The sequence below is a fragment of the Microcebus murinus genome, chromosome 19 (assembly GCF_040939455.1).
Source record: "Microcebus murinus isolate Inina chromosome 19, M.murinus_Inina_mat1.0, whole genome shotgun sequence".
NCBI lineage: Eukaryota > Metazoa > Chordata > Mammalia > Primates > Cheirogaleidae > Microcebus > Microcebus murinus.
Genome location: NC_134122.1, coordinates 1,426,222 through 1,452,304, shown reverse-complemented (window position 1 = coordinate 1,452,304; position 26,083 = coordinate 1,426,222). Strand labels below are relative to the sequence as shown.

At 39.7% G+C, this 26,083-nt stretch overlaps 1 protein-coding gene and 2 pseudogenes across 2 annotated transcripts in view; 1 reads left to right on the top strand and 2 right to left on the bottom strand.

Annotated features, from left to right (window-relative positions):
* MEIOB (meiosis specific with OB-fold) overlaps positions 1-20,438 on the top strand; it is a 29,169-nt gene extending 8,731 nt beyond the window's left edge. Inside the window, exons 5-13 of one of the 2 annotated variants that reach the window (XM_012743500.2) lie at positions 1,555-1,750; positions 3,035-3,135; positions 3,983-4,035; positions 4,120-4,215; positions 8,670-8,771; positions 14,011-14,164; positions 17,591-17,774; positions 18,499-18,585; positions 20,082-20,438. In XM_012743500.2, the coding sequence (XP_012598954.1) occupies positions 1,555-1,750; positions 3,035-3,135; positions 3,983-4,035; positions 4,120-4,215; positions 8,670-8,771; positions 14,011-14,164; positions 17,591-17,774; positions 18,499-18,585; positions 20,082-20,192 (1,084 nt within the window). In that variant the 3' untranslated portion in view covers positions 20,193-20,438. The remainder of the gene's footprint in view (positions 1-1,554; positions 1,751-3,034; positions 3,136-3,982; positions 4,036-4,119; positions 4,216-8,669; positions 8,772-14,010; positions 14,165-17,590; positions 17,775-18,498; positions 18,586-20,081) is intronic. The other variant, XM_075994866.1, reaches the window with a different exon arrangement.
* LOC105859556 (obg-like ATPase 1) lies at positions 6,343-7,357 on the bottom strand (annotated as a pseudogene).
* Positions 13,029-13,701, bottom strand: LOC105859617 (large ribosomal subunit protein eL15-like; annotated as a pseudogene).
* Positions 20,439-26,083: the final 5,645 nt, after the last annotated feature.

Genomic DNA, 26,083 nt, shown 5'->3' with positions numbered 1-26,083 from the left:
TCAGTACTAATAATTTTGTATCAGATTAGCAGAGAACTTACTAATGGTACTCTGCTTCAATTTGAAAATTAGGAGTTTAATTCTCTTTCACAACATTTATCTTAGATTATAAAATAATTTACTTTGATACAGACTCACATGAAAAAATGGCCGTGTTTTTAGTACTTTCAAATTTACAAATTTAGTCCAAATTTACAAAAATTTGACTCCAGTCACATTAATACTGAAGATAAATCTTGGAAATTATGTCTTTTTTTTGTATCAGGGTATCACTCTGCTCCCATGTCTTACCATCTTAGGCTCCCTGGAAGCAGAGCTTGAGAGGAGGATTCTTGTGCAAGTGCTTTATTGAGGGAGAGCTCTCCTGAGACACCTGCAAGGATAGGGTTAGGGTGGGGGAGAAGCTGAACAAAGAAGTGAGTTCACCTGGAGCCTCCACTGGAGCCCAGGAGGGAGCTCTGGAACAGTAGCCCTCAGAGTAGCACACTGAGGGGAGGGGTATACCTCCCCTTTTGTACCCTGTATTCATCATTGGCTGTAGTCCATCCTCTCCCAACCCCCAGAGGTGGCGAGGTATCATCTCAAAGGCTGTTCTGGTAGTTCTGTGCTAGCCTGCATGTGGAGGATGGACTGTGGGGTATGAAGCTTAGTTAGGAGGACAAGGCAGTGGTGTGGGACAGAAGTGATGTGATTCTAAGGCAATGGCATGGGATGGGGGGATGGGTACGGGTGAGAGGGGAAGAGCAGCTCAGTTCAGGTGCATTTTGCTCCACAGAGACTGCTGCAGAGATAAGAAAACACAGTCCTTGACCTAAGGCACTAGGCAGAGCAGCCAGAGTCATCAGAGAAACAAGTTCTTGGGTTTGTAAGACCTCCTAAAGTTTTATTTTTTTGCTGGTCAAGTAGAGCAGTGGGAGTGGAGAAGGAACAAAGGAATCTTTAAGTGATTGTGATCAATTAGTTGTAAATACCACTGCACTTGGACCAACCCTCCATAAAGTTTTAGAGTGCATTTATACCCCTTTTATAGAGAAGGAAACAAGCACAGAAACTTGGACAAGATCAGATGAGTAATATGCTTAGAGCTCAGGCATGAATTGATCCTCAAAACATTTTCTTTGGCTGAGTGTGGCGGCTCACACCTGTAATCCTAGCACATTGGGAGTCTGCAGTCGGAAGATTGCTTAAAGCTGGGAGTTCAAGACCAGCCTGGGCATTATGGAGACACTGTCTCTACAAAAAAACAGAAAAATTTGCTGGGCATGGTAGTGTGTAGCAAGCTGTGATGACACTGCTGTACTCTAACCCAGGCAACGGAGTGAGACCTTGTCTCAAAAAGAAAATGAAACTTCACCAAAATAAATTTTCTTAATTAACATACATCTTAAACAAAAAATATTTTACTACATTATTCAGTTTTTTAAGAGTAAGAAGTATAAATTTCATAATATAGTCTAAATTTCAACCAACAAAGTAATTTTACCGTGAACCTGGAAGTATTTTTCTATTCAAAAATCATTTGATATTAACCTTTTTGTGTGTTTTGGAATTTAGCAACTATAAACTATTGCTCAGTGAGAATCATTCAACGGTAAAAGTTTGTTCCAGTTGTGGAGTGGATCCCAAGTTACTTTCTCTGATACATTTACCTGTTAAAGAGTCTCCAGATTATTATACATTGGGTGACATTGTTGCAAATGGACAAAGTCTTAATGGGAAGATTATCAATGTGCTTGCAGCTGTGAGGTCGGTAAGTTAAGACCCCAACAATGCCAACTGCTATTTGGGGTGGGGGAAGAGGAAGAGGTAGAGAAATAAACACCTTATATGACAATCAGGAAAAATAGACGTCACTTTCTGGGCAATTTAGGTTTAGTCCTGCTCAATTGTTCACTGAAGTGCTCAATTGTACGCAGTTTTCCCACAGTTCTTTATACTGCCATTGCATTTATAATGTGGTAAGAATTGTCTAAAATTCAGTAAGAATAAATGACAATGAATATACAGAAAAGCCTGCAACTTTTCCCACTCCCCAGTGAGTCTGGCATTCATCACTTCTTTTCATGCCTTTTCATGCCTCTTTTGCTCCCAGCCCTCTTTCGTTTCCTTATCTTCACACTTTTATTTAACCTGTTGTCTCTTCTTCCTCACTGCCACTGTCTTTTCACTTTAAATCTCCTTTTAACACAATGTTCTCCACTCACCACCACCACTCCCACACCAGCTGTGCAGGCTGGCCTCTCTCATCCTCTGGCTGTCCTTCTCGCTGACTTTCCTGTCCAGATCCTGTTCTCTTAGCACCTTTGCGTCTTTCTTTAGCTCCTTCCCACGGAGTTTAGTCCTGCCAGCAGACACAGTGGTGGCAGTGGCATGGTGGCAGCCAATGACTGTGTAGGGGCTGCTGCTGTGTGGCCATCAGAGGTGCCTACTGTTGCCATGAGAGAAGGGCACCTGGGTCACCGCCACTTCTTTGATCCTCTTACCCCACAACAGACAGAACTGGACAGTGAGCCAAAGTGCTTTCCCAGACCCCTTGTGGCCTCCCTGCCTTGGCCCTGGGGAGAAGGCAAAGGACGCAAAGGCAGATACATCTGCTATTTTATACAGAGATGGGGACACCAAGGCCCAGAGAGACTAAGTTCATTTAGTCACACGAGCTCTTTGCCAGGCTCCATGTTAAGCCATGGGGATACGCGGATGTAGAAAATACACTTTCTACCCTCAAGGAGGCCACATAGATGCTACCAAGGGGCCTGTCATGGAGCATTTGTTCTGGATGTTGGGAAGACTCAGTCTCAACTATAAGCCCGTATGGCCCCCCCTTGAAGACAAGTCATATCTAACTTACAGCTTCAGCCAAATACACCTGGTTTAGAGACAAGATACTTTAAAATCATCAAATATATATTAATGGTTCTTGTTATTTCAATATTTCTAATTTGATGTTTAAAAGGTAAATGTTTGTGTATTTCTATAAACAAATACTACCTCTACAATGATTGATGAAGAATAATGATTTCTTCTCATTTCTAAGGTTGGGGAGCCAAAGTACTTCACAACTTCAGACCGAAGGAAAGGCCAGAGGTGTGAAGTTAAACTCTACGATGAGACAGAGTCGTCTTTTGCAATGATATGGTAACCTCCCATGTCTGTTCCAAACCGAAATCCCTGTTCTTATCATCGATGCATAGGGCATTTTCATTTTATTAAAAATAGGATGGATTTCATATTAAGAAAGGAGGAATCATAGGAAATGAATGATATTTTAAGAAATAAACCTCACTCTTGAATGCTGAGTTGTTATGGATAGCACCTTAAAATAAGGTCTTTAAAAAAAAAAAATAGCTCTTGTCATATGGAATAAAAAAAAAAAAATAAGGTCTTTAGATGGCATAGAATTGTTTAGGTGGACTCCGCTGTGACCAGTGTTGTTAACTGAATTCTGTTTTGTAGCAATGGTGTCTTATTTGGTCCCATTGATAACAAACAAACCAGAATTTCCTTTGTGCTGCTTTTGTTTCACCCTGAGCAGGGCAGTGCACAGGGTGTGGTAGGACACAGGGTGTGTAGGGGCAGGGTGGGGACTACACCTTGAAGCACTGTGGGTACAACACGGCACGCCTAGGTACCAAAGAAAGAAATTTGAAAAGTGCCTTTAGCCCATCAAGTCCCCTGAGCAATTTATCCATTGTAGGGGCCCCTATCTTCATGGTCTAAAAGTTTGGCCTTAAGGTCTTTAGACTTTTAATCACTTGGTTCTAACTAACCTTGAGTGACTTAAGAGCTAGGAACATGAAAACTTGTGAGAGCAGGACTGATCCTTCACTTGGTTGTTGAATGCTCTGTGAGATGGAAAACAAGCAGAAAATACCCTGAAGGACCCTAACCCCAGCCATTGGGACATTATTTTTTTTGTAAATATCATGTCACTACCAATTTTTCCTAATGTATTCAATTTGTGTCATTTTTTAAACAAATACAGTTGGGATAATGAATCCATTTTACTTGCACAGAACTGGATGCCACGAGCAACAGGTATAATAATTCAGTGTTTATGTTCAATATTTGTCATTTTTGTCCCCCTATATAATATTTTAAAATTACTTTTTCTCTAAACAGTAATATTTGCCTCAGATGTAAGAATAAGTTTTGACAAATTTCGGAACTGCATGACAGCAACAGTAATCTCAAAAACCATTATTACAACTAATCCAGGTAAAAAGCTTTTTGACACTTTTCATTCTTTGGAAATGACCATGAACATATTCCAGTGTTTGTGCAGTCTATTTAGGAATGAAAATATAGCTTGGATTTAATTTGAATTCAAGGTGAAAAATTGCTTTATGTGACTTTCTTTAACTTAAAATGAGGTCTATAGCTTTGATATCTTTATGAAAGAAATGTGAAAGAACAGACTAATTTTTAGAGTATCATCCATCGTGATAGTTTTTTAAATTTTTAAATTTTTATTTGTTTCATTTGAGTTTTTTGAGAGGGGTTCTTACTCTGTTGCTGGGCTAGAGTGCAGTGGTGCAATCATAGCTCACCACAACTTGAAACTCCTGGGCTCAAGTGATCTTCCTGCCTCAGCCTACTGAGTAGCTGGGATTAGAGGTGTGCACCAAAAATTTTTAATTTTTCGTAGAGATGGTGTCTTGCTATTGCAGGCTGGTCTCAAACTCCTGGCCTCAAGTGATCCTCCCACCTTGGACTCCCAAAGTGCTAGGATTATAGACGTGAGCTACTGTGCCTGGCCTCAAGACTAAATTAACAAGACAGGTTGTTGTACATTTGTCTCTAATGGAAGATTCAAAGGGAAACTGTCAAAATATTTTGAGCAATGCCAACATAACTAGAATAAGTGCCTTCTTTCTCAAGGAGACAGATTTTTAAAAATTTATTACCAATTTTAGAATTCACAAAAATTTGTATTGTATGCAACATGTTTTGAAATATGTATATGTTGCAGAATGGCTAAATCAAGCTAATTAACATGCACTACTTCACATACTTATCAATTTTTTATGAGAACACTTACAATCTGCTCTCTTAGCACTTCAAGAATACAGTATAGTCACCTATATTGACTATAGTCACCATGTTGTACAGTAGATCTAGATCTCTTGAACTTATTTTGTCAGGGAGACAAATTTAAAGGAGAGTACTTATAAGAGTGCCTGAATTTGTGTGCTTGTTTAAAGCATCCTTATTTCTAATTTCCTGAGCTACACCTGCCTTATAGAAATTAAAAACCTCTAAAATGGCTTAAGCGTTCATCCTAGCCAGCATGTCAAGATTTCCTTTTTACTTTGTACTAAAAGTAACCCAAAAGGGACAGTCAGGATGACCCTGTTTCAGCAGAGACCTGTGTGGCTGCACCGGTCCTCCCTGTCCCCAGCCTCTGTACCGAGGCGCTTGGTGGCTTGGCTTCTGTGGCCCTGCTCCAGCACCTGCTCCCTTGTGGAGTGCAGCAATTCTGCCAGTATTTCCACAACCTGTATTGATTCACTTGTTAATTTATAAATGGTTTTGAATGCCTTGTATTTTCCAAGTATTGAGATAACTTAAATCCTTTCTGAAACAAGGCAGGAGATGAGTAGATGGTCAGATGGATGGAAGGAAAGCCACTATCCTGGTTACTGGAAATACAAAAATGAAAAGGCAAACCCTCTGCCCATGAAGAGTTTATAGTCTAGTTCTGAGAAAGAACAGACAGTGATGAGACTTATTGTAATGGGAGCAAGGAGAAAGAAATGCCTAAATCTGCCAAGGGGAGTTAGGGGAATCCAAGCATGTCAGGGCAATTTGTACAATGTCCAGGTAGGTGGGGGCACTTCAAGGCAATCCTGTATTGGAGTTTAGGGTCTTGGGGTTGAGGGGCACCAGCCCCCACTGCTCCTGAGTATACTTGTATCCTAATTTGAGGACCGAGGATTTAAAGTAACTTTTTGTTTTGTCAAATGTTTTATTGAGTGTAGACATCTGCAATACTGTCAAACATGCATTATCTGTAGATTCAAACAGGAGCAAGCCACATTGTTCTCACTGTAAAATATGTCAGGCTTGGCATATATGATGGAGATTAATGAAATATTATGGGAGTAATATGGTTCCTGAAAAGCTTCTACAATTTCTAGTGGGGTCTTAACCATGTGAAAAAGCAAAACTGTTTACATTTAGTGAACTTACATTTCACTGGAGGTACACAATATTTTAATTTCAAAATAAAAACAATTTGTAGAAGATTCCCATCTCCACAACTTTATTGGTCCCTTCAGTTTTCAGAAATTTTAATTAAAAAATTATATGCCTTTGTAAATTTTTCTGAGTGACAACTAAAATCTATTTTTTCCTTTGTTCTTGAGGTGTATTAAATTTGAAGATGTTATCTCTCCAACACTATAATGTCTGCCTTGTCTGCACTTTTCAGCAGCCTTGAATGCATTTCTTTTATAAAATCTTCATATTTCATTAATTCAGCCATAGTGAATCCCTTATCGAAATTTTTGTGAATCTTTCCTGCAGCCTGAGGAGGCTTCATCCCTGTTCTGATGGCCTGTGCATGCACTTCATCTGGGCCTGTGGTGAAAAAGTATTCCAGCTGGAGTGCTGTACACCCAGCCCTAGTGATCTTTGGCAAAGCACTCGTGTCAGGTTTGCTTCTAGATACACCTGTCTCTCCTCAGCATCATTCTTGCAACTCAAGTGCCATGGCCCCACTAAAGGAATGACCAAGGCACCTGGTTCATACTTGTGAACCCACTTTTAGTTTTTATCAATCATTTTTTTTTCTTTCTAATTTAGTCTTTTTCAGAAAGATTAACCAAATAGACCATTGGTTTTGAAGTAAAAAATAAGTGTTTATACAGTACTTCAATCTTTTTGTCATTTCAGTCCTGATAGAAGCAAACAAGTTTCTTTTGATTATAACCTGGGATTTGACTTTGCACAGTATAGAATATTCAAGTTTTAGTTTTTTGTTTTTTTTTTGAGACAGAGTCTCACTTTGTTGCCCAGGCTAGAGTGAGTGCCGTGGCGTCAGCCTGGCTCACAGCAACCTCAATCTCCGGGGCTCAGCGATCCTACTGCCTCAGCCTCCCGAGTAGCTAGGACTACAGGCATGCACCACCATGCCTGGCTAATTTTTTGTATATATATTTTTAGTTGGTCAATTAATTTATTTCTATTTTTGGTAGAGACGGGGTCTCGCTCAGGCTGGTTTCGAACTCCTGACCTTGAGCAATCCGCCCGCCTCGGCCTCCCAAAGTGCTAGAATTACAGGCGTGACAGGTTTTAGTTTTTTATCTTCTCCTCTCATAGCCACCTTTTCTAGTTCAGCCATAATGGGCCCAATCATCTCCTCATCTTTAAGCTGAAGCTCTTTATGTATTATTTCTTGATATGTATATTATTTCATATATCTTGAATAGGATCTACAACTCCTTCAACATGCATGATATCATCATCTTCAAAAGCACCTGTTAGGTGAAAGGTCCCATCACAGGTGCTAATATGAGATAAATTATTTCCTGGGCCCTGCCCATTGTGAGCTCCTTTCATAAGGCCAGCAACATCCACTACATTTATAAAGGCAGGAATTGTATTTGCTGCTTTGTGGTACTGGCAGAGAATGTCAGAGCTTTCACCTGGCACAGGTACTCTGCTCTTGTTAGGATCAATAATGCAGAATGGGAAGTTTTATGCTGAAGCCTGACTTAGTTATTATAATACATTGAAGAATCTATTTTCCCAACATTTGCAAATTCAATAATACCAATTTTTAGGGAAGTTCCAAATCTTCCAATGATTGGAGGGTGGCTTAATTCCGTTACCTCCCTTTGGGGGCACATCGTGCTAGGGGTGGGCAATGATACAGGGTCCCAGCAACAGTGAGAGATGGGTCCTGGTGGCAGCTGGAGGTGGGGAGGAAGCTAAAACAACCTTTTTAAAAATATGTTTTCTGGGCCGAGTACAGTGGTCCACACCTGTAATCCCAGCACTTTGGGAGGCCAAAGTGGGAGTATTGCTTGAGGCCAAGAGTTCAAATCCAGCCTGAACAACATAGTGAGTCTCTGTCTCTACAAAATATTAAAAAAACAAAATTCAGGTGGGCATGGTGGTGCACACCTGCAGTCTCAGCTACTGGGGAGGCTGAGGCAGGAGGATCACTTGAGCTCAGGAATTCGAGGTTGCAATGAGCTATGATCATGCCACTGCACTCCAGCCTGGGCGACAGAGCAAGACCCTGTCATCTAAAAAAAAAAAAAATATCTATATATATATATATATTTCTGATTAGAAAGGAAATACATATAAAATTCAGAAAGTATATAAAAACATTTAAAAAGGAAAAGATTATAATTTCACTATCTAGAGTCATTTTTTTCACATATATTCTAGATAATTTTGCTTTTTTATACATATATAGATTTTTTACTTAAAAGGATACTGAACCACATAGTTTTGGGAGCTGCTGTTTTCACTAACACTATCTGGTGTACACTTCACTGTGTTAATAGAGTTCTATATTGCATTGTTAATGGCTGCGAAATATTCCATTTGATTGTATCTTATATATCTTTACCTTTTACTATAAAAAATCGGATCATTCACAATAATTTAAAATTTAATCAGTTTTCTTTTTACTTACTATGCATTTTTAATTTAAGATACACCAGAAGCTAACATCCTACTGAATTTTATAAGAGAAAATAAAGAAACAAATGTTCTGGATGACGAAATTGACAGTTATTTGAAAGAATCCATAAATTGTAAGTGACCCTTTAAATATTATTTAATTTTTTAAAAGGCCAAAATTAGGCCTGTAAAGTTTTGTTTGACATAGTAAAAGATACCAAATTCTAATTCTGTAACCACTATATTTCCACTTTTCAAAAGGTGGTTTAAAATTTGAGGGGCCTTATATAACTTTTTGCCAATCTGATGAGATCTAATGACCAAGTCCCCAGGAAAGTGCTGACTGATACACAGAATTTTGCATAAAATGTCATGTTTATGGACCCCAAATTCATGAGGCCCCAAATTCATGTTTATGAACTCCAAATCCCTAAGGCTGAGGCTCTTAAGGATTTTGCATGTTGCCATCTGTGGCTTATGCTAGACGTGGGGGAAGATGAGGAGGAGCAGAGGGAAGTCTTAGAATTAGATCATTCCCTGAAGGCATTTCTTTAACCTCATCCTAGGAGATAAAATATTTCATTATCATAGATAATGCATAATTCACCTTGAGACAGTAACAATTGAATTTAGCATGAAATAATTTATGCTGTAAACCACCGTAAGTTGTGTTAAGAGGAACTTTGCTATTGCTTTTGTGGAGGATATTTAATATATCTCCTATTGCTAGCAGTCACTGATAGAAAAAGATATTACTGGATCAATATTTGTCATCTTTTGCCTACAAGAAGGAATAAACTTGAAGTTGTATTATTTATTAATGCTAAAATAAAGTCATTATTGTTACTTTGAAAACATTTTGCAGATAATGCCATTTCAGGAAACTCCAGGGAGCACAAAAGTGTTCAGTGAGCTGTGAGGCACATTTGCTAGAATGTATTTCAGTCCCTGCCCAACCTTTCAACCCTGAAATAGGAATAAGAGTAACAGTGACTACACTGTTTTTAGGCTACTCAAGGGTAGCTAATTTATGTGCGGATGTTTTTTCCTGATAAATGGTCATATCAAAGTAATCACAAAAGTGGTTCTTAAGAGTCCTTTTATTCTGGAAACTTCTATAATTAAATTTACTCAGAAGCAAAAACGAGTTACTATGTCTTTATTAAATGCTAATTGCTCCCATGAAAACCTTATAGGTAGAAATTGATTAAATATTTTAGAGTAAAACTATAGTCATGTTTTCTTTAAAGCTTTTATTTTTCCTAAAAATGATGTGTGATGTCAAACATCACACATACCATATAAATATATACAACTATTATATACCCATAATAATTAAAAATAAAAATTTTTAAAAAGATTCCTCTAAGATTAAGAAAAATAAAAATGACTAATAAGCCATTGATTTTAGTTTCTTTTTTTGTATGAATTTTCTTAAACTTTTTCTCAACGTGTAATATGTAGAGAGAACAGTAAACCAAGTCTAAGAGGGCAGCTTGGTGTGTGCCCACCATGTGAACACGGCCCATGGCCTCCTCTCAACAGGTGATGAAAGTCAGGCCTGGAAGGCTTCTCGTGCCCTCCAAAGGCAAACGTGACTCTCATGTCTAACACCCTGGATGCCACAGATAGTTCAGCCTGTCTTGAGATTTGTAACATGAAATTACAGCACGTGTGTACACTGTCGTGCCAGCATTCTTTGGTTCAACATGACGTTAAAGTCATCCACATGCACCCCTTTTCATTGATGCGCACTCACCCTTACAGCACTACCCTACAATTTATTTCTCTATTTTACTGTCATTTTTCCCATTACAAAATTTCTGCTTTATTTTTGAATTGTGACTTTAGAGGACCATGTGTCTGTTTTCTGTTGCACCTGCACCTAGGAGTAGGATTGCTATGCATTTTCACTTTTAGACGAGTCTTCCAGAGTTTCTGTGCCAGTTTATATTTCCACTGGGAACATTTGAGAGTTGCAGTATCTTCACATTGTCCCAATACCTATGTTGTTAGTCTTTTAAATGGTAGGCATTTAGTGGAATTTTATGCTTGTATAATTTGCATTTACCTGATTAATAATAAGGCCAATAAGTTTATTGGGCATTTTTTTTTTTTTTGAGACAGAGTCTCACTTTGTTGCCCAGGCTAGAGTGAGTGCCGTGGCGTCAGCCTGGCTCACAGCAACCTCAATCTCCGGGGCTCAGCGATCATACTGCCTCAGCCTCCCGAGTAGCTGGGACTACAGGCATGCACCACCATGCCCGGCTAATTTTTTGTATATATATTTTTAGTTGGTCAATTAATTTATTTCTATTTTTGGTAGAGACGGGGTCTCGCTCAGGCTGGTTTTGAACTCCTGACCTTGAGCAATCCGCCCGCCTCGGCCTCCCAAAGTGCTAGGATTACAGGCGTGAGCCACCGCGCCCGGCTTATTGGGCATTTTGATATTTTTTTGTGTGAAGTACTTTTTAAAGTTTCTTCCCCATTTTAAAAAAATTGAGTCACTCTTATTGATTTTTAAGAATTCTTCATATATTCTGGATGAGTTCTTTTTTTTTTTTTTTTTTAGCTTAATAGACATTTATTCCTTTCGTTAAACGTCTACACAAAATCCAAATTAGTTTTTTTTTTAGAAAGTAATATAGGTCTTAGGTCTCAAATTTTATGAGACTATTAATATTTTCTAGACATCAATTAACTGAACCTTTTGAAACCCCTAGAGAAAAATTGGTTCAGGAAAATCATCAATTGAATTTTTTTTTTTTTTTTTTTTTTTTTTTTGAGACAGAGTCTCGCTTTGTTGCCCAGGCTAGAGTGAGTGCCGTGGCGTCCTAGCTCACAGCAACCTCAAACTCCTGGGCTCGAGTGATCCTTCTGCCTCAGCCTCCCGGGTAGCTGGGACTACAGGCATGCGCCACCATGCCCGGCTAATTTTTTTTTATATATATATCAGTTGGCCAATTAATTTCTTTCTATTTATAGTAGAGACGGGGTCTCGCTCTTGCTCAGGCTGGTTTCGAACTCCTGACCTTGAGCAATCCGCCCGCCTCGGCCTCCCAAGAGCTAGGATTACAGGCGTGAGCCACAGCGCCCGGCCTCAATTGAATTTTGAAATCAAATTACTTACTCTTAAGTCAGAAAACTCAGAATTTGGAAAAAATGGAACAACTCCTCTTCTGTATTTCCTTCACACTCAAATTTACCCTGGGAAACATTAGCCTAGTCTACTGAACACGTGAAACATAAATGTGGCAGGGTGCTTAAAGTGAAGGTGAGCCATAACTGATGGCCCAACTTTGTGAACGGCTAAGGATTTTCAGGGTATTTTGATCATAAACAAACTGCAGATATGTAAGGTTAGATTGGAAACCATGAATTTACATTGACACCAACTATGTATGACTCTTCCCTGTAACCTTATGGATTGGGTTGACCCAAGATGATTTGTTAAGAATGGACTGAGAATGACATATTTTTAAGCAGCCAACTATACTTTTACCCCTCATGTGGCTACAGGATTTATAATGGTCACAAGTTAGTGTTACAGGTAAGTATTTAAAAATCTTGAATAAAGGTGACTTTAATTTTCTCACCTCACATTTGAAATGTATTTACCTAATGGCCACTGGCTTGCCAGCTTACAAACATAGGTTAATGATTCTTATTTGCCTAACATTCAATTTCCATCAGTTTCAAAATACAGTGTAAATACCACTACTGTCTACTAAGTATAGAATCCAGGACTCTAGATGCCATGGGATTGAATCAGGAGCAGCTTTTATCTCTTATGTTAATTTAAAATGGTACAATGGATACTGAGGCAATTTTTAGGTTAACCCAGAGGTTTCATTCGTAAGATAAGCCTCTTGCAACAAGTATATCCAGTTCCGAAAAATGGTGGCATTTTAAACTTTTCTTTCAGAAACAAATGGAACACTGGACTAAATCTGAAGATGTGGGCTCTACACGAGCTCATATTTTTCTACGTGACCACGACATAGAGTTAGGATATCCTCCTCCTACCCTACAAATTTCTAAACAAAACCCAATTAAAAAGCCAGCAGAGCATTGCCATCATCCCAGTAAAGCTGTAGGTTTCACCACATGCACCAAACAAATCTACAGGGTAGTTGTAGCACTCCTCTTTTAAAGAATTTATTTTACACCTATTATACCACACAGCATGTTTTAAACACCGACATAAAACTCCCTAATAAAATAAAGCAAAGACAAAAAAAGCTTATCTTATTAGAAACAAGATACACCATCACTTATAGTTTTCAAACATTATTGCACTTTTAACTTCATATTTGACAAAGCATTCATGAAACAATCTGCAGACTAGTTTGACAGACAAATAACACCTTTAAGCAGATATGACCATCCTAAATTGTTTATTAGGTATGAATTTTACAAACATTACTTATTAGCGGTAAGGATGGAGCTGGAGAGTATTGCGCTTCTCCAAGCTGCACGGCGAGAACCACCAATAGTGCGGTGGAACTTACGGCCCTTTCCAAGGCCATGGCTCTTGCGGCCTGCAGATGTCAGCCCAGCATCTCCCTGTGCTTGTGGACCGGTTTCGTGATCCACTGGGTATCAGGATTTCTTCTGATAGCTTTATGGAATGGGTCAATGAGGATAACCTCAAAACATTTGTATGTGGAATCTTCACCAACCCAGTAAGAATTCAGGACTCTTAGAGGCCCACAGTGGCGTCCAGCGTGCTCCTCGGCAACAGACTGAAGGCTTCGAGCAAACTTTAGCTGGTTAACACCATGATGGACAGGCTTGCCATAAGTTGCACCCTTAGGAACTGGGCATTTGCGGCCACCCCGGCGCACATGAATCCTATATATGACGTAACCTTGCTTGGCCTTGTATCCCAGTCTGCCTGCTTTATCCGATCGGGTGGGGCGGGGAGCCCTGTGGAGCACAGAGAGCTGCCGGTATTGCCACCAGCGGACCCTCAGAAGAAAGCGCATTCCATCAGACTGCTGCTTCCTCCACAGCTCCTGGATATACTTGTATGCACCCATCTTGGCTTACCTGATGGCTGCCGCCAGATGGAAAGCTGGATGAGTTCTTTGTCCCATTGTAGACTGCTAGCATCTCCCACTCCATGGCTTGCCTTTTCACTTTCTTAATGGTAGTTTTTGATGACCAGAAATTTTTCATTTTAATGAAGACAAATTTGTCATTCATTTTTGGCTTATTTTATGTCTATTCACATAATGTTTTAGTTAGAAAATATAATAACTTTTCTGCTACTTAAGCTACTACATGTTTTCATTTGAACTTATAGCTTTTTTATTTGGATATAATCCTTTGTCATTTTTCTAGCACTGTAATATTTCTTTTTATTTTTAGTAAATACAATAGTTGATGTCTATACAATTGAACAATTAAAGGTAAAAGCTTTGAAGAATGAAGGAAAAGCTGATCCTTTCTATGGAATTCTTTATGCGTACATTTCTACACTGAACATTGATGATGAAACTACAAAAGTAGTTCGAAATAGATGGTAAGGAGCCAAGTTACTTTTAGCAAATTCATTTTTTTTTATTTCGGCATATTATGGGGGTACAGATTTTAAGGTTTCAATAAATGCCCATTTCCCCCCGCAAATTCATTTTTGTGAGAAACAACTATTATTAATAAATGTTAAGCTCCATAGAAGTTAAAGCTGTTATTTGATATAACAGTGATTATATATTTGAGAGAAATTTATAAATCATACTGAAAAGTTTCTAAGGCAAACTATTTAGATTCAAAGATTATAATTGCCTTTTAAAGTAAGATATAATCTGTATTTCTGCAATCCTGCAATATAAAGATGTAATACTGCCAGAAACTTTTAACTGGGAAGGTAAATTTGTCTTATAATTTAGTAGAAAACTATTTTGATTGCCATGTCCTATAACAATGTAATGGCAGCATTTAAAAAAAATTATTCTCGGCCAGGCGAGGTGGCTCATGCCTGTAATTCTAGCACTCTGGGAGGCCGAGGCGGGTGGAATGCTCAAGGTCAGGAGTTCGAAACCAGCCTGAGCAAGAGCGAGACCCCGTCTCTAATAAAAAGAGAAAGAAAGAAAGAAAGAAAAGAAAGAAAGAAAGAAAGAAAGAAAGAAAGAAAGAAAGAAAGAAAGAAAGAAAGAGAGAGAGAGAGAGAGAGAGAGAAAGAAAGGAAGGAAAGGAAGGAAAGGAAGGAAAGGAAGGAAGGAAAGGAAGGAAAGGAAGGAAAGGAAGGAAAGGAAGGAAAGGAAGGAAAGGAAGGAAAGGAAGGAAAGGAAGGAAAGGAAGGAAGGAAGGAAGGAAGGAAGGAAGGAAGGAAGGAAGGAAGAAAGAAATTGGCCAACTAAAAATATATAGAAAAATTTAGCTGGGCATGGTGGCACATACCTGTAGTCCCAGCTACTCAGAAGGCTGAGGCAGGAGGATCGCTTGACCCCAGGAATTTGAGGTTGCTGTGAGCTAGGCTGATGTACTCTAGCCTGGGCAACAGGGTGAGACTCTGTCTCAAAATAAATAAATAAATACACACATACATACATACATACATACTCAAGCCAGGCTTTGTGGGTATGTGCCTGTAGTCCCAGCTACTGGGAGGCTGAGGTGGGAGGGTTACTTGAGCCCAGGAGTTTAAGTCCAGCCTGGACAACATGGTGAGAATATATTTATTAAAAAAAACAATGTTTTTTCAAAAGCAAAATGCATATGAGTTCTAACCTCTTCTAGATCAAAGTTAGTATTTATTTGCATAGAAAGTAAATCCCAGTAGATTTAATAATTTTAGCCAAAAGGTGCTTGGCAAAAAATGTCCAAAATAGTATTACGAAAGTCTTCCTGTGGATTTTTGTAATTGAAATAATTGCAGCTTCACATGGAGTTTTTTTTTTTTTTTTTTTTTTTGAGACAGAGTCTCACTTTGTTGCCCAGGCTAGAGTGAGTGCCATGGCGTAAGCCTCACTCACAGCAACCTCAAACTCCTGGGTTCAAGCGATCCTACTGCCTAGCTCCCGAGTAACTGGGACTACAGGCATGCGCCACCATGCCTGGCTAATTTTTTCTATATATATTAGTTGGCCAATTAATTTCTTTCTATTTATAGTAGAGACGGGGTCTTGCTCTTGCTCAGGCTGGTTTCGAACTCCTGACCTGGAGCAATCCGCCCGCCTAGGTCTTCCAGAGCACATGGAGTTTTAAGAAATAATACAGAGAGATTTCTTGGATCCTCTGCCCAGTGCCCCCATTGATATCATTTGCAAGCTGTGGTGCTACATCACAGTCAGGATATTGACACTCATTCAGTCCACTGGTCTTAGATTTCCTCAAATTTACGTGCAATCACTTGTGTGCATGTGTGTACACTCTATCACATTTGTAGGTTTGTATAGCTACCACCACAGTTAAGATATTGACCTCTAGATTCTTAAAACATTTCATGATGTGGTATTAAAGTTGATGAAAAACTAATGTGGAGGCTGCTGTGTAGGGCATATATTTATTTATTTATTTATTTATTTATTTTTTGAGAGTATCCAGAAACAGAAATATATATTTATTTTTTGAAAAATATTTTTCAGCCGGGCACGGTGGCTCACGCCTGTAATCCTAGCACTCTGGGAGGCTGAGGCGGGCGGATTGCTCGAGGTCAGGAGTTCAAAACCAGCCTGAGCAAGAGCAAGACCCCGTCTCTATTATAAATAGAAAGAAATTAATTGGCCAACTAATATATATAGAAAAAATTAGCCGGGCATGGTGGCGCATGCCTGTAGTCCCAGCTACTCGGGAGGCTGAGGCAGAAGGATTGCTTGAGCCTAGGAGTTTGAGGTTGCTGTGAGCTAGGCTGACACCACGGCACTCACTCTAGCCTGGGCAACAAAGCAAGACTCTGTCTCAAAAAAAAAAAAAAAATGTATTTTTCAAAAATTTAAAAACATTAAAAATATTTTCCCTTATTTTTCATACATATTTAATATTGATATCTGAGGAAAAGCATCTAAAATTTACTAAAAAAGTGATCTGTATTTTAATTATCTCTGAATTACAGATATTTGCTAATTTTTCTTATCTTCTAACAGTGTATAAATTATTGGCAAGCCAGGAAGTATATCTTACATAGCTTCAAATTCGTTTCATTACTTCACATGCTGCCAGTATATGGTGCTAAGTGGATAACTGGATGAGTGTGTGAATAAATGAACAAGCAAATAAAAAAGCGATCTGTAGCTAGACAAGAAACCACTATCTTCAGATAATTTGCTCTATTTGAGAAAATTTGAATTAGTCTCTCTGTTAAAAATTGCTACAGTAAGGCCTGCTTCAGAAATATGGAATTGCATGAAATTACCAGTTACAGAGAGAATATGTAACTAGCAGTATTAATAGAATTTGGGATATGAACCTGACCAGCCTTATAAGGTTTTCTGTATATGCACAGAAGACCCTGTACAGGACCATTGAGTGAGCAGTTGTTGAACCCATCCTTTTGGGACACAAGACCCTCCTGCCCTCAGAGCTGCCTTAGGGAGATAAGAATAACAAGGACTTGCTGTGACAGAACATGGATCAGTGCTGAGCACACTGTGCAACCATGTTCCAAGGAGAAGAGGGATGTGGGCTGGGGTCCCGGAAAGGAAGGCCCATACAGGGAAATGCGATGGGCTTGGACCTGGGCAGGAGCCCCAGTACAGTGAAAGGAAGGAGCAAGGACAGGGAGAGGACTTGTGTACCCAGGTTCAATTGGATCTCAAATGCTGGACGTGAGAATGACTGTGTAGAAAACACATCGTGTTGTTTCTTAGGTCTATCTCGCACCCCACACAGCATTGAGCACTCAGTAAGTATTCTACACGCTGACTTAGGCTTTTAAGTGATAATTCTGCTAGATCAAATTTGTCACTTAGGGCCATTATATCCTATCACTGTTTTTGTTTCTTTTCAGTTCCAGCTGTGGTTATATTGTAAATGAAGCATCTAACTCGTGTACAACTTGCAACAAAGATTTCTCGGAATTTAAATCTGTGTTTCTCAGCTTTGACATGCTAATTGACCTTACTGACCACACAGGTACCCTTTACTCCTGTAGTCTCACAGGAAGTGTTGCTGAGGAGACATTGGGCTGCACGGTAAATAGCAAAAAGGAAGAAATGTTTGGAAATATTTCCAAATTGGATGCTTTTCCCCCCAAATATAATATAGGTTATTTTGGTAAACATTTGATTGAAGTTAATTCATTAATAAACAGGTGTTGGAAAAAAATCTTGATTTAAACACATATAGCTTTAATGAATAACTGTTCATATTTTATATTAAAATTCTAGCTAATTACTATTATGAATAATGACTGAGGTCTTTAGCCCAAATGGAGTAATAAATGTGACCTTTTATGTAGTCAAGTAACGAGGGGAACGAGGGTAAAACAAGTTAGTCAGTCATGAGGCAGCTCTGCCAGAAGGAGGGTTTGGTGACATTTTACCTACCAGCTGTATAAAGTCATCGTGAGTTTTCTCCGTTTGGACAGCTACAGAACAGAAGCAGATACTTAGAGATTAGCATGTGCATTTGATGATAGGCACTTTTTTTATTGTTAAAGCCAGCTCATTAAATTTACCATTAAACTTTATTTCCAAAATCTGTTTCCACTTTATTGTGGGGTGTTTTCCTCGCTGAGCTACCTGATTGGCTTTAAGAGAGTCAGTTTATAGCCTGTCTTACCTTATCTATCAAAATGAGCTGTAATTGTTGTGATAAAAGTCCATTTCTAGTGAGCAAGTGTCAATTTCATATTGTTGTCAGAATGGGTTATGTATGCGTACTTCAGAAATATTTGTCTGATTTTTTTTTAACCAGGTAGATGAATTTCTTGCAATGACGGATGAACAGAAAACAGCATTAAAGTGGCAATTTCTTTTGGAAAGAAGCAAAATTTATTTAAAAGTTAGTGTATTTTATAGTACTATGTTATTCCATATATTCAAACAATAAGAAAAATTTAGAATATGACCTAATACGTTAGGGATTTATTATCTTTACTAATGCCCAATTCCCAGAAGTGAAGAAGGATTTGGTTATCCTAGAAATAATGGAAATAACCCATTTTTTCCATATAGTATAAAGGAGCTGCAAATAAAATCAAAGAAATAGAGCAACAGGAAAATAGTCGTTAATGTTAATTCCAAAGCAAGGCAATGGGTCTTTTTTTTTTTTTTTTTTTTGAGACAGAGTCTTGCTTTGTTGCCCAGGCTAGAGTGAGTGCCATGGCGTCAGCCTAGCTCACAGCAACCTCAAACTCCTGGGCTCAAGCAATCCTGCTGCCTCAGCCTCCCGAGTAGCTGGGACTACAGGCATATGCCACCATGCCTGGCTGATTTTTTCTATATATTTTAGTCGGCCAATTAATTTCTTTCTATTTATAGTAGAGACGGGGGTCTCGCTCTTGCTCAGGCTGGTTTCAAACTCCTGACCTCAAGCAATCCACCCGCCTCGGCCTCCCAGAGTGCTAGGATTACAGGCGTGAGCCACCGAACCCGGCCAAGGCAATGGGTCTTAAAGTCAGAACTGGGCTATCTTCACCTTCACCTGCCGGCCTGTATAGCATAGCTCTTCACTTAATAAGTATGTGGCCTTCTGGATCCTTGAGTGCAGCCTTTTGACGGAATCCAATAAAGGGATTTGTTTTGTGAAGTTTGGATTTAGTCGAGGGCCTAGTCATGAAGAGGCATCAAACCAAGGTCCTATAAATATTGATGAGTCCATGGGAGACTCCAGGTCTGTAACCTGTTCAGCTCAGTCAGTGCAATGCAAGGTTCAGACCCCTCAAGAATCAGACAGTTCTGAAGGTGCCCTCATCAATGCCAGGCCACTGGTGCATTACGCTGAAATGACTCCCAGTCATCTTTATTGCCCAAAGTCTTACACAGTTTTCATGATAGTAGTATATTTTTTTTCCCCTCTTAGTCTTTCAAATTAAAGTGGTTGATATGGCCTTCCACTCTACATTAAATAAAATGTTAGTGAAAGTGCTTTATCAATTGTAAAAAAAGGATATTATTAATAAATTGCATCATCCCATCCCTGAAGTCTAACAGATTGCATCATGTTGCAAGTGAAAGTCTATCACAATTGGTAGTTTGAACACATGTTAACCATTTTTACCTACATGTTGGATTTGTAATCCCGACTTTCCTCTGAGAGGAATGTCATGAAAAATGACACAATTTTTTATATAATCACTGTCAGAAGCCAGAGCTATAATTTTTCTGCCGTATGCTGTGTGAGACTAGAAGTCTTTCCATGGTTTTACAACTTTAATTGAAATTTATGTTAATATCTGTAAACAAAACTTCCATTGTAGTTCTCTCCTTGTGGTTATTGGCTTCAACTTTATATACAAGGGGATTTTTATAACCTGTCTTTTTCTTTTTTCCCTGCAGTTTGTTTTATCACACAGAGCAAGGAGTGGGTTGAGAATTAGCGTGCTCTCCTGTAAGCTTGCAGATCCCATTGAGGCAAGCAGAAACTTGTCTGGACAAGGACATGTTTAAAACTGCCTATCATGTTAGACTCTGGAAAATGTAGGAGTTTTAACTTCCTTTAAAATGGAAAATTAGTTAGAAAATTATGGTCAAAATTGTATTTTGTTTAAATACAGTGAAAATGTTTCTATAAATTGTTATTATGTTTCCTCCTGGAGCTGGTTTGGGGACAAGGCTGAAAGCATCTCTCTTACCTGAGCTCACCTCTTAGAAGGCCTTTCTATTGGCTTTGCTATGTGTCTCCAGAGTTGAAAAACATGCACATGAGTTAATAAACACGTTTAATCTTTCCCACAGATTTGGTTTCTTTTTCTTAAACCACTTTACTCCTTATCTTGGTTCCCTAGAAAAAGAGTAGAACCTCTGAAAACTTTCCTAGTTGGTGGTGGCTTGTCATCTGACAGGACACGGGGAGGGGCGCTCTGGCTGGGTGGGAGCAGCAGAAGGCTTGGGCAACATGCTGCTGCTTTGAGTATCCCAGAGCTTCCCACCTACTTCACACGGAGCCACCCAGTGCTGGTGGAGGCTCACTGGCTCAGCGCTGATGCTGACGAGTCCGAATCAGCTGGGAGGAGACCAACTTCAAAGGATACCTAGGCAGTGCCTGAGTCTCAGGAACTTTGAAGGGGGAACCTATACCGGACATTAAGACAGGTGCCATTTTAACTCAGTTTCTCTCAGCTCCACGCCATTCTGAGTCACTTGCTGTGAAGACCCACCACTAGATCTGTGTTGACCCACAGCCCAGGAGGCTTGGCCAGCATTTGTTGGATCTGCCACCACACAGGATTGAGGGGAAAAGGGAAAAAGTAAGTATATGAAACTCTTATACAGCTGGTGTTGGGACATAAACTTACCTTGTCAGTAATGTTTTCTCTGGCTTTTACTGTGTGCAGCCACAGAGGGGGTGTCCAAATTGTGGTGACAAACAAGTTAAGGAAGGAATTGACCTAGCTGTGCAAAATGGGTCTGCCGAAGAGCTTCCTTCTGCTCTCCGTGGGGAGAAGTGGGTTTGTTAAGCAAGGGGACAGGAGGGTGGGCAGGGTGGAAAGGGTCAAGAGTGGTGACGAGTCAGGCAGGGGGCAGAGAGAAGTGACTGTGGCGTGGCTGTGCTGGATTCGCACCCACTGTTGGTATAGTGCCCCCCCTTCCCCAACAGGGCCCTGCTTCCAGGAGCTCAGGAGACACCGGCCCAGGGTTGTGTCGGGCTGCTGTGCAGGCCTCCTGCAGCAGGTCGGAAAGCACTAGGGCCTGGCCCGTCAGCCCATGGCCCTCCGCTGCTCTGGCTGCTCCGCCACCAGCTTCGATTGCATAACACGCACGCTCCCGCAGCAGGCAAAGAGGCAGCTGCTCTGCCCCAGCCGCAGCTTGGCCAGCAGAGGGCTCTGAATTACCTGCTCACTGCTAAGGCAACCTTATCTCACGGTCCACTGGATTTTAACTGTGAAAGCTGGAGGTGCAGCCCAATTGCATATTTCATCGGATGACACGGGGATCTGCAGGGCCAGGTGTCAAGCCACACTGAATCAAAGGGGCTTCAGAAAGCTAAATTTGCACATTTACGAAATGAAGACTAAAAATTGGTCAGGAATCTGAAATTCAGTTTTAGATTAGCCAGATGCTTATTTCTTTTTTTAAGAACTAGCATCCCAGGCCGGGCGCGGTGGCTCACGCCTGTAATCCTAGCACTCTGGGAGGCCGAGGCGGGCGGGTTGCTTGAGGTCAGGAGTTCGAAACTAGCCTGAGCAAGAGCAAGACCTCATCTCTACTATAAATAGGAAGAAATTAATTGGCCAACTAATATATATACATAGAAAAAATTAGCTGGGCATGGTGGTGCATACCTGTAGTACCAGCTACTTGGGAGGCTGAGGTAGCAGGATTGCTTGAGCCCAGGAGTTTGAGGTTGCTGTGAGCTAGGCTGACGCCACGGCACTCACTCTATTCCTGGGCAACAAAGTGAGACTCTGTCTCAAAAAAAAAAAAAAAAAGAACTAGCATCCCCTCCCCCAACATCAATACAAATATACACCCCTCATCCAGGTCACCATTGCCTACTACTCTCCAGGTGCTTTTTTCCTAGTAACTTGATCTATATGTTTTTATTGCTTTATATAAATAGTTTAGTGACTATATGAGCTTTCCTAATTTTATATTAATGGTTCATTTCAATAAGATATTCCTCTCTTAATTCTGCCTTGGGGAGTTTATTGGCTCAATACTTTGCACATGGCAGAGACATATATATTTCTGTCCATCCATTGCTCATCCTGAGGAATCCTGGGGTGGTTTTTTTTTTTTTTTTTTTGAGACAGAGTCTTGCTTTGTTGCCCAGGCTAGAGCGAATGCTGTGGCATCAGCCTAGCTCACAGCAACCTCAAACTCCTAGGCTCAAGTGATCCTAATGCCTCAGCCTCCCAAGTAGCTGGGACTACAGGCATGCATCACCATACCTGGCTAATTTTTTCTATATATATTAGTTGGCCAATTAATTTCTTTCTATTTATAGTAGAGACGGGGTCTTGCTCTTGCTCAGGCTGGTTTCAAACTCCTGACCTCTAGCAATCCTCCCGCTTCAGCCTCCCAGAGTGCTAGGATTATAGGCGTGAGCCACAGCGCCTGGCCTGGTTTCTGCTTTTTAATTTTTTTTATTATAAAGTTTTATGCTGATTGTAGAAAAATAAGAATAGATAACCAAAAAAGGAAAACCCATAATCTCCCATCCTACTTTTTTTTTTTTTGAGACAGAGTCTCACTCTGTTGCCTGGGCTAGAGTGCCATGGCGTCAGCCTAGCTCACAGCAACCTCAGACTCCTGGACTCAAGAAATCCTGCTGCTTCAGCCTCCTGAGTAGCTGGGACTACAGGCATGCACCACCATGCCTGGCTAATGTATATGTGTGTACATACATACATATATACATATATATGTATGTATGTATGTATATATATATACATATACACACATACATATCCCACCCGGCACTCTACACTCATCAGGCAATAACTCCCAATTCTCCCATCCCCTCATCCCCAGGTAACATCTAATCTATTGTCTGTCTCTGTACCTCATGTAAGTAGAATCATGTAACATTTGTCCTTTTGTGTATGGCTTCTTTATTTAGCATAACATTTTTGAGTTTCCTCCACTTTACATCATGTATCAGTGCTCTGTTGCTTTGATGGCCAAGTAATACTCCATTATATGGCTATACCACATTTTATTTATCTATTCATCTGTTGATGATGTTTAGGTTTTTTCATCCTTTTGGCTATTGTGAATGATGCTGCTGTGAACATGCCTGTACAGCAGCCCATGTTTTTGTATGTTTTTCCTTTCTATCATCTATCCACCTATGTTAAAACATGTAATTTACAAACAGTTTACACTATAATCGGCTTTCACACTTAATTTGTAATAAACATTTTTATATCATTAAACATTCTACATAATTTTAATGGTCACATACATTTCATTAGTATATGAGTATAAGATATTGAATATAATCAATCCAGTATCATTGGACATTTACGATGCTTCCCATTTTTTTGCTATTATAAATGACAGATATTCCTAAATCTTTGTCTATATTTTTAAAATTTTATTTTTAATTGACATATAATAATGGTACATATTTTATTTTTTTAGAGATGGGATCTTGTTATGTTGACCATGCTGGACTTCCCTGGGTCCAAGCAATCCTCCTGCCTCAGCCTCCCAAGTAGCTGGTACTACAGGTACACACCACTGCACCTGGCTTAATATGGTGTATTAATATGGTGTATACATATTTATGGTGTACATAGTGATGTTTTGATACATACAATGTATAGTGGTCAAATCAGGGTAATTAGCATATCCATTACCTCAAAAAATTGTTATCTCTTTGTATTGGGAACATTCAAAATCTTCCCTGTAGGCCGGGCGCAGTGGCTCACACCTGTAATCCTAGCACTCTGGGAGGCCGAGGTGGGCAGATTGCTCGAGGTCAGGAGTTTGAAACCAGGCTGAGCAAGAGCGAGACCCCGTCTCTACTATAAATAGAAAGAAATTAATTGGCCAACTAATATATATATAGAAAAATTAGCGGGGCATGGTGGCACATGCCTGTAATCCCAGCTACTTGGGAGGCTGAGGCAGGAGGATCGCTTGAGCCCAGGAGTTTGAGGTTGCTGTGAGCTAGGCTGATGCCACGGCACTCACACTAGCCTGGGCAACAGAGTGAGACTCTGTCTCAAAAAAAAAAAAGAAAAACCCAAAATCTTCCCTGTAGCTATCCAAAAGTCTGTTATAAAGTATTGTTTAGCCATAGTCATCCTACACTTCTGAGACACTAGAATTCACTCCTTCTATCTAGCTGTAATTTTGTATCCTTTGATCAATCTCTCCCTATCTCCCCTTACCCTTCACAGATACTAGTAACCACTATTCTACTCTTCTATGAGATCAACTTTTTTAGCTTCCACATGAGTGAGAACATGTGGTATTTATCTTTCTGTTCCTGGCATATTTCACTTAACATAATGTCCTTCAGGCTCAACCATATTGGCATGAATGACAGGATTTCATTCTTTTTATGGCTGACTAGTATCCTGTTGTATACATATACCATATTTTCTTTATTCATTTGTTGATTCCATATGTTGGCTACTGTGAATAGTGCTGCAGTGAACATGGGGGTGCATATATCTCTTTGATATACTGATTTCCTTTCCTTTGGATATATACCCAGTAGTGGGATTGCTGGACCATACAGCAGTTCTATTTGTAGTTTTTTGAAGAGCCTCCATATTGTTCTCTGTAATGGCTATGCTGATTTAAATTCCTGCCAACTGTGTGTAAAAGAGTTCTCTTCTTTCCACATCCTCACCCGCATCTGTTAATTTTTTGTCTTTTTGATAATAGCCATCCTAACTGGGGTGAGAGATCTCATTGTGGTTTTGATTTGCCCTAATGATTAGTGATGTTGAACATTTTATCATTTATATTTTGGCCGTTTATATATCATCTTTTGAGAAATGTCTATTCAGATCACTTGCCCATTTTTAATAGATTTTTTTCCCATTGAGTCATGTTCCTTGTTTATTCTGAATATTAATCCCCTGTCAGATATATAGTCTGCAAACAGTTTCTCCCATTCTGTAGGTCATCTTTTCACTCTATGGGTAGTTTCCTTTACTGTGCAGAAGATTTTTAATTTGGTATGATCCCATTTGTCTATTTTTGTTCTTGTTGCCTATGCTCTTATTCATAAAATGTTTACCCAGACCAATGTCCAGAGCATTTCCCCTGTTTTCTTCTAGAAGTTTTATAGTTTTGGGTCTTACATGTAAGTTTTTAATGTATTCTAAGTTGGCTTTTGCATATGGTAAAAGATAGGGATTCAGTTTCATTCTTCTGCATGTGGATGTCCAGTTTTCCCAGCACCATTTATTAAAGAGACTGTCCTTTCCCAAATGTATATTCATGGGGCCTTTGTCAAAAATCAGGTTCATATTTTAAATTATTTCCTTGGGATAAATTTCTAGACATTAAGTAGCTCCAGTAATATTAATAGCAAACATTATTGAGTGCTTTTTTTCTTTTGAGACAGAGTCTCACTCTGTTGCCTGAGCTAGAGTGCCATGGTGTCAGCCTAGCTCACAGCAACCTCAAACTCCTGGGCTCAAGCGATCCTCCTGCCTCAGCCTTCTGAGTAGCTGGGACTACAGGCATGCACCACCATGCCCGGCTAATTTTTTCTAGATATTTTTAGTTAGCCAATTAATTTCTTTCTATTTTTAGTAGAGACAGGGTCTTGCTCTTGCTCAGGCTGGTTTTGAACTCCTGACCTTGAGAGATCCACCTGCCTCGGCCTCCCAGAGTGCTAGGATAACAGGTGTGAGCCACTGTGCCCAGCC